General features: G+C 26.8%; 1 protein-coding gene across 1 annotated transcript in view; it reads left to right on the top strand.

Annotated features, from left to right (window-relative positions):
• Window positions 1-7377, top strand: part of LOC100211075 (leucine--tRNA ligase, cytoplasmic) — a 48829-nt gene extending 41452 nt beyond the window's left edge. Inside the window, exons 20-28 of the mRNA XM_065813144.1 lie at window positions 1754-1998; window positions 2567-2679; window positions 2869-2939; window positions 3254-3416; window positions 4863-4931; window positions 5214-5348; window positions 5638-5856; window positions 6734-6838; window positions 7246-7377. Of these exons, the coding sequence (XP_065669216.1) occupies window positions 1754-1998; window positions 2567-2679; window positions 2869-2939; window positions 3254-3416; window positions 4863-4931; window positions 5214-5348; window positions 5638-5856; window positions 6734-6838; window positions 7246-7344 (1219 nt within the window). The 3' untranslated portion in view covers window positions 7345-7377. The remainder of the gene's footprint in view (window positions 1-1753; window positions 1999-2566; window positions 2680-2868; window positions 2940-3253; window positions 3417-4862; window positions 4932-5213; window positions 5349-5637; window positions 5857-6733; window positions 6839-7245) is intronic.
• Window positions 7378-12773: the final 5396 nt, after the last annotated feature.

Genomic DNA, 12773 nt, shown 5'->3' with positions numbered 1-12773 from the left:
ACGTGACGTTTATTCAGAAGAAATAAAGTCGTAAGTAAAAGCATTCAACCGCAATTGTAAACTAATAAATTTTTTTGTTAAAGAAACAGTTTTTTCATAATTTTTTTTTTTGTTATTAAAAAAATAAAGTGTTTTAAGTTTTATCTTAAGGAATTAAATATATAAATTCCTTTTAAATATAAAAATTATTTTTAGTCATAATAGTTTAAAAAATGCACGATTTATTTTGATATAAATATTTTATTAATAAAATATATTGTTTATTGTTAATTCAATAATGTAAAGTTTTAATGACGTTCGTTTAATTTATGAAAATAAATTACGAATATGTTATCGGTAACTGATAAATAACAAAAAAAAACTCTATTGTTTAAAAACATTATTAAAAAGAGTTCACAAATTAAATAAGAAAAAAATTATTAACAGTTAATAAAATAACCAAAAACCAAATGTAAAATCATAAGAAAATAAACAAATATTTTACGTTTCATGAAAAAAATATTTTTTTCAAAATAAAATTTAGTTTATATTTGAAAAAAATAATAAAAATGATTTTTTTAATAAGAACTTAGATTTTATTTGTAACTTTTGTTATAGTGAGAAAAAAAAACTGTTTGTATGATTTTTAACACGTTGATAAAATAACTTTAATTACAATATGGTACTTGTAAAGACGCGAGTGACGCAATATAACTTCTAACGATGCAAAATATATTTGCTGAGTTGAGTTACTTAAAAATGTGTTGCGCGTTATCGCTACGCAGCAAAATCTCGTAACAAGGCCTGTATATATATATATACATATATATATATATATATTTATACACACATACATATATATATACACACATACATATATATATACACACATACATATATATATATATATATATATATATATATATATATATATATATATATATATATATATATATATATATATATATATATATATATATATATATGTATGTATGTATGTATGTATGTATATATATATATACATATATATATATATATATATATGTATATATATATATATATATGTATATGTATATATATATATATATATACACACACATACATATATATACATATATATATATATATATATACAAACATACATATATATACATACATATACACCTCTGGGCAAGTTTTGCAACATTGGTTAGGAAATAGGGTGTGAACTTCCAATTAAATGCTCAACTGCGGTGCTCTGTGACAAGACCGTAAGGACTTCTTAGGGCACTAAAATAAAATATATATATGTATAATGATATATGTATGCATGTGTATACATACACACAGTTAATCTCAGGTAGTTCGAATCCTCAAGGGGTCTCAAAATATGTTTGAATTCAAAAAGTTTTAAAGTTATAGGGGTTCAATCCTAAATATTAAACCTTGAAGGGGCAGAACTGTTTGTGTTTGTGGGCACCATGACACTCACAGATGGAGGGTGGGGAACCCCGCATTTATAGGATTAATGGGGTTAATGTCTAAAAAATCAGAATTTAAATAAATCAAAATTCAAAAACAATTTTGTTGTTGATAGTACTTTTAGAGAAAGTTTTATTAATTTTCATGAGTCTATAATTTCAATGTTTTTAAAATTGTTTATTGTATAAAAGCTTTTTTTATTGTTCTCATAATGGTATTATTTTTTTATATATATTTGTTTTTTTTATTTACTTTTATTCTATTATAATGTTATTTACTTTTATTACATTATGTTTCTGTTATTTATCTTTAGTAAACTAAGGCATGAGTTCGAATATTGGTACCCCCTAGACTTACGTGTCTCTGGAAAAGATTTAATTCCAAATCATTTAACTTATTTCTTATACAATCATGTTGCTGTCTGGGCTGATCAACAAGAAAAATGGCCAAAGAGTGTTCGTGCTAATGGTCATCTTCTTTTAAATTCAGAAAAAATGTCAAAGTCTACTGGTAACTTCTTGACATTGGAACATGCAATAAAAAAATTTTCTGCTGATGGTATGTACTTTTTGTGCTTTTAATTATAGTTTGGAGTTATTTTTATCAAAATTAAAAAACAAGAAATCAAGTTGTGTATTGCATCACCTTACTTTATTCAGCAAGTTTTTTGCTAATTCAAAAATCCAAAATGTGCAGGTTTTAAAAACGATTTTATTTTACTTAAGCAGATTAGATTATATGTTAAAGTGATTTTACTTAACGCATTAGTTTATATGTTAAAGTACTTTTACTTGAATACATTAGTTTATATATTGAAGTGATTTTACTTGAATACATAAGTTTATATGTTATGGTGATTTTACTTGAACACATTAGTTTATGTGTTAAAGTGCTACTTTTTCTGGTAGATTTAAAAAATAAAATTACACGAGTCCAAAGCCAAACAATTTACAAAAATTATCTAAACTGAATTTAAAGTTATTCTTTTATAATTTGGTATTCAAAAGGTAGTTTGATTTTTCTTAAATCATTTGATTATATTTCAGAAGATCAATAAGTATTTAACATTTAGATTTAAATTTTTTTGTTCTTTAAATAATTGTTTGATTTTCCAATTCAAATGTAGGAATGCGACTTGCACTTGCTGATGCTGGAGATTCTATTGAAGATGCAAATTTTGTTGAAAAAACAGCTGATGCTGCTATACTTAGATTGTTTACGTTTGTAGAGTGGACAAAAGTTTGTTTATTTTTTTACATTTTTGTCACTTTGATATTTATTTTATTTTTTTATTATATTTTATTTTTGAATTATTAACAATAATCATATGTAGTGAGTATATATTCTATATACAATAATAATTAGTTTTTGTTGTATTTTATGTTTTTATGTTGTGTTTGAAAAATCTATTATATTTAATTGATATAGGAAATGATAGAAAATCAAGAGAATTTAAGATCTGGTCCATTTAATAACTTTAATGATAAAGTTTTTCAGAAGTAAGTTAGCGTTTTCATAATTTTTCATAATTTACCAGAATACAATATGCTTTATATGATTATGTGCATTTCTCATAGAAGAAAAAGTATACTCTTTGTGATGTTTTTATTGCTGTTGTTCTTTAATGAGATTTATATGTTGTTCTTTAGTGAGATGTATATGTTGCTCTTTAGTGAGATTTATATGTTGTTCTTTAGTAAGATTTATGTTGTTCTTTGTGAGATTTATATGCTGTTCTTTAGTGAGATTTATATGTTGTTCTTTAGTGATATTTATATGTTGTTCTTTGTGAGATTTATATGCTGTTCTTTAGTGAGATTTATATGGCAATCAATAAAGCTGAAAAAGCATACGAAAAGTTATTATTCAGGGAAGCTTTGAAAGTGGGTTTTTTTGAACTGCAAGTATCACGTGATAAATACAGAGAAGTTTCGTTAGATAAAATGCATAAAGAACTCATTTTCAAATATATTGAGGTAGTTATAATATGTCTAAAATTGGTTTTTTAATCTAAAAGGATTACATTATTATAACAAGGATTAAATATAATCAATATTTTTAAATTAAAAAAAACTTTTAATAAGTTTTTAAGAAGAATTTTTTAGTGAAAGTTTCTTAAATTTTGCATCATCTTTTTTTTACTTTTTAGTGTATGCATTGAATTAAATTGATTGGTGTTATTGAATTGTGTTATTAAATTGTATTGAGTATAAGTTTTGATGGTATTAAATTAACGTTAAATTGTGTTGAGTATAAGTTTTTATAATATTAAATTAATACTAGATAGTGTTGAGTATAAGTTTTTATGATATTAAATTTATGTTAAATTGTGTTGAGTATACGTTTTTATAATATTAGATTAGTATTAGATTTTGTTGAGTATAAGTTTTTATGATATTAAATTTTGTTAAATTGTGTTGAGTATACGTTTTTATAATATTAGATTAGTATTAGATTTTGTTGAGTATAAACTTTTATGATATTAAATTCATGTTGAATTGTGTTGAGTATGAGCTTTTATGATATTAACCTAATATTATGTTAACTTTTTGAGCTTTAAACTGAAAAATGGATTAATGTCTATATATAAGATGTATAGATTAATCCCATATATAAGATGTATGGATTAATGCCCGAATATCGAATAATGATGATGTTTGTTTAAAGTAACAAGACACTAGCAGTACCAAACCTTGTGGCATGAACCAATAATGCATTTTAAGATGCTATTCTGTAAAAAAATATGAAATAGAAGTGGAGTCTTTTTTCAAGCAATGTGGTGGGCAACGAACACTCAAAGAAAACCTTACAGTCTAGTCTAACCTATGTATGATATAGACTACTGCACACAAAGATAAAGCTACAAGAAGATATGTAATGTGTTACAATAAACCAAAAAAAATTGTGTTAATTTTGTGTTAAATGTGCCATTAGATTGTGTTTTAGAAATATTACACTCCTGAAAATAGTGGTTGAGGTCTTTAGTCTCAATCACTATTTTCAATCAATCTATTAATCAATCTCAAACACTTTTTACTGAGTACTGCTATTGTATCTATTACTTTTTACTGAGGCTAACTGCTATTGTGTCTATATTACTTTTTAATGAGGCTAACTGTTATTGTGTCTTTATTACTTTTTAATGAGGCTAACTGTGACTCTAGAATAATAATGCATTGTAAATGAGTTTGAAATTGAAATGTATTGAGTGCACTTTCAATTGAAATGTATTGAGTGCAGTTTGAAATTGAAATGTATTGAGTGCAGTTTAAGTTAAAATGCATTTAATATGGGTTTGAAATTTGGTTATAAAATCATGGTCTATAATAGATTTGTTTTTTTATTTATAAAATATTAAAACATTATACAACATATAAATATTATCATTTATTATTGATGATTAAATAGAAAATAACTTTTAGGTTCAAATTTTGCTTTTATCACCAATTTGTCCTCACATTTGCGAACACATTTGGCAACTTCTTGGAAAGGTTTGTTTATATTTTTTTAGTATTTGTTAAATAGTTTTTCAGTCAATTGTTGCTTTTTAGAATGACTAATAAAATGCGTGCAAGCTATCTAGTAATAAATTGCATGCCAGAATTATAATGTATATTGGTTGAGCAGCATTATAGGGCATATTAATAGGCTAGTATAAACCAAAGAGGAGTATGAATATTTTTTATAATTTGCTGATTAAAGAAACTAATTATTTCTATTAGTGATGTTTTTTGTAAATTTATTTTTAGCAAGCTTTTCTAATTTTTTTTAAGCCTGGAAGCATTTTAAATGCCACCTGGCCTCAATCTGGGGAAGTTGACAATAGCTTGTTAACATCTTCTCAGTATTTAATGGACTGCAGTCGTGAGTTTCGTTTAAGACTGAAAAACATGCTTACTACTCGAAAGGTATTTTATTTCTGTCATTTTTTTTGTTGTTAAGATCTTTTATGTAAATAATTACCTCTTTAAGCTTAATGTTCCATAAAAAGTTTAATCTAAAGATTCACAAAATATTGACTCAAAGTAGGTTTTAAATTTTTGACTTTTAAACAATTTTACAAAAGTTGATCTTTTTTTTTTACTGATTTTTATTTTTTTACCATTAATAAAAAATTTTTTGTGTGTGTGATAATTCAGCTGTACTCTCATGTTTAAAAAAATATGCCATGATACATAAAAGTGTTTTAAATTTCAGAAAGGAAGTCCTGAAGTGGTGAAACCCAACTGTGCTTCTGTCTATATTGCAAAAGAATATCCACCTTGGCAAAAGACTGTTTTACTTGTTCTTCGTAGATTATACGAGACTAATAACAACTCTTTCCCTGATAATAAAGAAGTTATGGCAATCTGTAAAGATGAAGAATTGGTCAAAAAGCACATGAAGAAATTGATGCCTTTTGTAGCTTATGTTAAGGTTAGCCTTTGTCTATAAAAATCAGGCTTAATGTTTACGACAAGTATGAATATATACATATCGTAGAGCAATTATGCAAAATGTTGCAATGGGAATACTGCATACATTGGAAATAATAATATTTGCTATAAAATTAATTTACCTATCGATACAATATTTTGGCAAGATGGTTTACAAGAAATTGTACGCATGTTTAGATATGTAAGTTAGTACTTTTCCCATCACAGTATGAACATTCTATTTTATGATTATAATAGTTTAAAATTAAAAATATAATCACAGTAATTAGAAATTAGAGATAAATTATCAAAAAAAAATTGGAATTAAAGTTTATTAATGATTCACAAAAACAATTCATGTTAAATTAATTTTAAGTTTATCAAAAAATATCTTGGTTTTGTATTGGATGATCATGTAAAAATTAAAACCACCTAAATCGAGGAGCTGTTAAGTCGCAAATATTTGGCTTGGACAAAATTAAAAAATTTTAAATCTCAGCATAGTTGCCCTAATCAAAAAGTCCTATTGGATCCTACAAGAATTTAGAACAAAAAAAATTTCATATTTAAACCCCACTAAATTAGAGCACATAAGTTAAAAAGTGTTTATAGCTATCAAAGTTTTGTCATTTTTTTTTTGTTCGAAAATCCTGTAGGCCCTATAGGACTTTTTGGCTTGGGTGCTCTATCGTATGTATTTATGTGTACATAAAGAGTTTTCTTGTAAACATTTAGCTTGATTTTTACATGATGCGTGAAGCGTATGTTCATGTTAGCTTTGTAGTCAAAATTAGCTTTTGTAGCTTTTATGTTAATTATATCTTACCATGTTTTTTGTTTTGTCGTTTTTTATTTCATATAGTGTTTTTAAAATTTAGGATCGTGTACAGAGCGAAGGTGCCTCTGCAATGGATCTCACGGTTCCTTTTGACGAAACGGCTGTGTTAACTGAAAACCTGGCTTATTTATTAAAATCAGTTGAGGTAGGCTTGTGCTAATAGTTATATGAATAATAATTATATAAATAAAGAGTAAAACAGTCCAACTGTTTTGTTCCAAGGACAGAACTTAATTTAGGTTGTATATGGTTTTTATGTTTATTTTTTAATTTTAATTGGATTTGATAGTTTGCATAAAATTGACTCGCTGTTTGTCTTTAAATATGTTACCACTATGAAATGATTGCTATAGTTTTGAAAAAGAAAAAAATATTTTTTAATATACTAAAGTTATACGTATCTTCGCGGACCTAGGCCTATCATGTTAACTCAAAAAGATGCACAAAATAGTTTATTGCTGCAATTTAAATAATTTTTTTTCGGGCGAGTCAAGTTTATGTGAAACACAACTTTAATGTTAGTATGTTAACAAAAAATTGTTTAATTTTTAGTTAGAAAAAATTGAAATCAAACCCTCTTCTGATGCAGAAGCTAAAATTCAAGAGGAATGTCTGCCTGGAAGACCTTATTCTGTATTTAAAACTAATTAACTTATAATTACAATAAACAATTGTTTCTGCTTACTTTAATATTTTTATATTTAATAACCAGCTTTCTAAAATGTAACATTTGCCCAACAGCCTAATAATAAATCGTGCTGAATTATTCATCAAGTTAATAACTTTGATTATTTACTGATTTATTTTTCATGTTCAAACAAATTTGTACTAATTCATCGTGTTCAAACCAAAGTTAAGCAAGGTTCACATTAATCATGCATCAATATTTCTGTAATCCAAAAGTCAAGAATCAAGGGTTCTGTAACATTAAAAGTAATGTTACTAATACTTTTTAACATCCTTTACAAAATTCAATTTAAAAAATAAAAGTTAATCATAGTGCTATGGTTAGTGCAGTGGATTTCTCAAGAGTTTCCATTTAAGATCTCACTCAAATTGTATAGCATTTTAAATTGTCGGTGGCACCAGATTGCCGATAGCCTCTATGGTCGTCCAGATACTAGCGATTCTCCTTTAAGTTGCCTTAATAATTGCGTCAGTTTACAAGGTTTTTATTTCTTAAGAAGCCTTTTTTGAATCTTTCAACCAAATATTTTATTTATTTTTTCACATTTTTTGATGAGACAAAGGTTACAAGGTAGCTAAATGAACTTTGCCTTCAATTGTTATGAAAAATGACTGAAACAAAATCTTTGAATTATTATGATCAAAATTCTAAAGAAAAGCATTCTTATACTTAAATATCTTTATCAAGGGCTCAACATGCCTTATCAATGGCTCAATATGCGTTAAATTCTAGTTCATCTATAGACAAGCGAAAGCAACAACGATGAAAGGGCTAGAATAGCAAATTTTAAGATAAAACTAATTTAAAAAGAATTTAATAATAGTGCTATGTCAACTAAATTTGGTAGTAACAATAATATGAGGTATGGGCTTCTTATGAAGTTGAAATTTTTTTATTTGGTTTCTAATGGTTACCTAATTTTGCATAGCAAAAAGCTATTTTCGGTAATTGCAGATTTTTTTATTTATGCTTATACGAGTCATTTTCTCATTCCGTCAATTCCGTTACTGAAATTTTGTCCTACAGCAATAAAAACGCGATTCTTGTACAAGTAACATAAAAAACAGCACCGTGGGTAGTAATACTTATCGTTAATATAAACTATCGGATATTTCCAACTAAAATTTAAAATTTTGTATGCACAATTGTTAATCAAAAATGTCCACTCCGTAGATGTCCTGCATCTAGGACTATATTGTTATACTCAATAATTTTTTTTTTCTTTTGTATTAAAGCTAATTGGAGACATAATTTGGTGCTTTAGACATGCTAATATGTGGTATTTTAATACATGTATTAATTTACACCTTATCCTGTTGTAGCTCTTGTCAAAACTTGCTGTCCCCACTTTTTTTGTGTACTCCGTTATTACACTCTAAAATAGTCACAGGTTGATAGTTTTACTTATTTACTAATTAAAATAATGAAAAAAAGTCCAGCTCTATGAAATTTATTAACATTCAAAATTATATCGTGCTGCAAGCATTATTTATATAAAAATGAGAACTTAATTACCTTATTTTAAAAATGATATTCTTATTCGAAGTCTACTTCGTTACGCTTTTTTATTCCGTAAAACTACAAATTTTCATATGGCGTGTTTTAGTACTTTTTAAATCTTTTGGACAATATAGCAATAAAAGATTTTAAAGATGTTTTCCAGTGATTAATAATGAGATATTATTGATTATGTATAATTATGTCTACTCCGTTACTGTCAACTCCGTGATTTCCTCTTAATAACGGAGTTGACAACAACATAACGGAGCTGACATCACGAAGATAAAAAAAATCAAAATCTTTTAACTGAGCGATTTTCTGCATTAAATAAACACGTCTACCATTAGGGACTTACTTCAGCGATAAAATATGATTACCTTGCAGCGTTAAATATGATTGCCTTAAGTACGCTGCGTTCTTTTACTTTCAAGTTATTGTAAGAGTAATTTGTAAGTATTTTAGTATTAGGATTTCATTTATTGTTTGGTTTTTATTTACATTTGACTCTAATACGTTTGGCTTTTAAAATAAATGTAAATCTTGAAATATATTTTAATATTAATAAATAAATAATAAATAAACTTTTGGTGTATTAACAATTACAGTTATTATACTATTTTTCCAAAAGAAATACAACTAGGCATATAACATAAAAACTTCAAAGAAATCTCGTGCTGAAATTCAGAAAGCGTTTTGGGACTGGCAATTGAAAAAGAATGCAAACATATTTCGTGAAAAAGAACGCAAACGTTGGCATATGCGGCGTGAGCAGGAGAAGGTTAAAGTGATATCAGAATTATCAGAAAGAAAAAAACGAATTGTTCGTCGTTGTTGGCGCGTCCAGAAAGCAAAATTTAGAGCTGCAAAAAGAAAAATCGAAACACCGGAATCAGAGTATCAGAGTCACTGGAACGCGAGTTGAGTAGGAATAACGAACGCAAACAAAGAGGTAGAGCAAAGGTTGCTTACCGAAAAACAAAGGCTTATAGAAAAATACAAACATTAACGGACGAGTTGGAAACGGCTAATTGTTCAGTCCAAAAATACAAAAAACGTTGGTTAAGGCTTAAAAGTTTCCTGCCTGGTTTACAAGCAAATTCACCTACAACCACCGATCATTTACTTCTTCTGTAGAAAACGATTTTCTAACAAATGAAACAAGCAGGATGTCAAATTTATTAGCAGGTAATAAAACCCTAAACTCTTCTTTTTCAAAAAAAGTACAACTCCAAACAGCGAATGCCATCGTGGTAACGCATCGCTTGATGCTGAAACACATGATTTGATCAGAGAGTTTCTTACACGTGATGACAATTCTAGAATAACAACTGGAAAGAAACAGACTGTAACAAAAAATAAAGATAAAAACAAAAGCGACTACTACTCGATTCATTAATAAACCTTTATGAAAAATTTAGCGCTTAATATACGAGAAACAATATTTCATATACAACGTTTACTCCTTATCGCCCATTTTTTGTCCGCAAACCGTCGGCTAAAGATAGAGATACATGTCTGTGCAAAAAACACGAGAACATACAATTACTTTGTGATAAACTTGTTAACCTGCGTGTTTTGAAAGAAAAAAATATTGAAGAAGTAGTGAAACAAGTTTGTTGTAGTACTGATAGAAGAGAATGTATGTTCAGAGAATGTAACATTTGTTTTAAGTCTCGTGTTCAATTTCAAGCAAAAGGATTGTTAAAAGATGAAAGTATTATAGTTTGGTTCCAGTGGGGAAAAAAAAACAAGAATAGGAAAAGATGAAAAGAAAAGAAAAGAAAAGGAAAAGATGGAAAGAAAAGAAAACAACAAATGTTGTTAGGAAAAGTGTGAAGCGTGGAACACTTAAAGATCTTAAATCAAAATTCTGTGAATCAATTCGAAACGAGCTATGCAAGCATGTTTTTATAATAAGACATCAGTTCAGAATGTACAAAAAATTAAAAAAAACAGTAAATGTGAACGAAGCTGTTATACATATAGATTTTTCTGTAAACTATGCGTGCAAGAATTTTGCTGCAATTCAATCTTCACATTTTGGAGCAAGTAACAAACAAGCTACATTGCATACAGGAGTAATTTATAAAATGGATGGACATCAGTCATTTACAAATATATCCGACTCTTTCCCAGTGAAAAATAAAACCGCGTCCCACATGGGTTCCGCGTGGGTTCCGTGTGGGATTGATGGGATTTACGTGGGACGTATTTTCCCATATGGTATCCGTATGGAAATTTGTCACCTTAAACCCATGTGGGTAATCCCACATGGGTTACATGTGGGAACCATATGGTATTTACACACATGGGAAATCCCACGTGGGTTTCCTGTGGGATTTGCATGGGAATTAATTTGAAAGCTGGAAACTAAAAAAAAACTTTGAAATAAAAACTAAAAAAAATTTTTTAAATCAACATTGCATTGCGTTACGTTTACATTGTGTGAAAATATTTTATATTAGTATAGAGAATGACTAGCAAGTATGTAAGTACCACGAATAATGTTTATCTTTTTTTATAGAAATAAGATTAAGATTTGTGCAAATAGACGTATTATTAGGATAATATAATAGTTATTTGAACATAGATCTTGAGTAAATTATTTGCAAACAATTAACTGATGCAAGTTGAAATGTTGTCAAAAACCAATCATGCATGCATGGGACATTGCAGTGTCCCACAAAGAAATGGAGGTTTGAAAGTCAAAGAAATTCCCAATTTTCTTTATTAAAAAAAGAAAAAAATAGAATGGAGATGGGTTTCTGTAACTTTTTTGATGCTCCAAAACTTTTAACTTTAGATATAATAAGGTCCTTAAGACTTAAGGGACTTACGAACTACATTGAGGAACAAAAACAGCATATTTACAGAAACTTTTCAATTTTTAATCTGGAGTACCACAGTGTAATTGGGAATAAAGTCTCTGGGTCTAGTATTCAAAGTAATATGATTTAAAGTAATATATAAATTAAATAAAATGCTTTAAAATGCATGCAGTTATACATATAACTCCTGATAGTTAACTGTATGTATAACTAGCTATACATAAAATTTATTATATGAACTTATTTTTTAAGGTTATGCTTGAACAAATTAGTACTAATTAATTCAAATTTAAGATTTAGTTCAAGTTCTTATTTGTTATTGTTTTTTCACTATTTTATATTTATTTGTGCAAATTTGTTAACTAGTACTAATTCTTACTACAGTAAGAATATTTATCATTGTTGAACATGATTTTATTAGTAACTTAATTTTACTTTTAACATATTTTGACAACACCCTTTACATTTTAAATGATGACAGCTTTACTTTTCTATTGGTGTTAAACTTATTACGTTTCAATAACTCAGATTGGCTTTTAACTAAATTATTGTATGCTTTGTTAAGGTTAGTGGGATAGCAATTGGTGTTGTTAATAAAGTAAAAATAATATATATATATATATATATATATATATATATATATATATATATATATATATATATGTATTATTTTTACTTTATTTACAACACCATTTGATATACAACAAACCTTGTACAAAGCTTACAATAATTCAGTTAAGATTCAATCTGAGTTATTGAAACGTAATAAATTTAACATCAATAGAAAAATAAAACTGTCATCATTTAAAATATAAAGGGTGTTGTCAAAATATGTTGAAAATAAAATTAAGTTACTAATAAAATCACGTTCAACAATGATAAACATTCTTACTGTAGTAAAAAATAGTACTAACTGATAAATTTGAACAAATAAATATAAAATTACCAAAAATAATGAATAAATAAGAACTTGAACTTGAACACTAACTAAATCTTGAATTTGAATTAATTGGTGCTAATTTGTTCAAGCATAACCTTAAAAAATAAGCTTATATAACAAATTT

The sequence above is a fragment of the Hydra vulgaris genome, chromosome 12, assembly GCF_038396675.1.
Source record: "Hydra vulgaris chromosome 12, alternate assembly HydraT2T_AEP".
Taxonomy (NCBI): Eukaryota; Metazoa; Cnidaria; class Hydrozoa; order Anthoathecata; family Hydridae; genus Hydra; species Hydra vulgaris.
The sequence above is the reverse complement of the archived record's forward strand: the minus strand, read 5'-3'. Positions and strand labels throughout refer to the sequence as shown.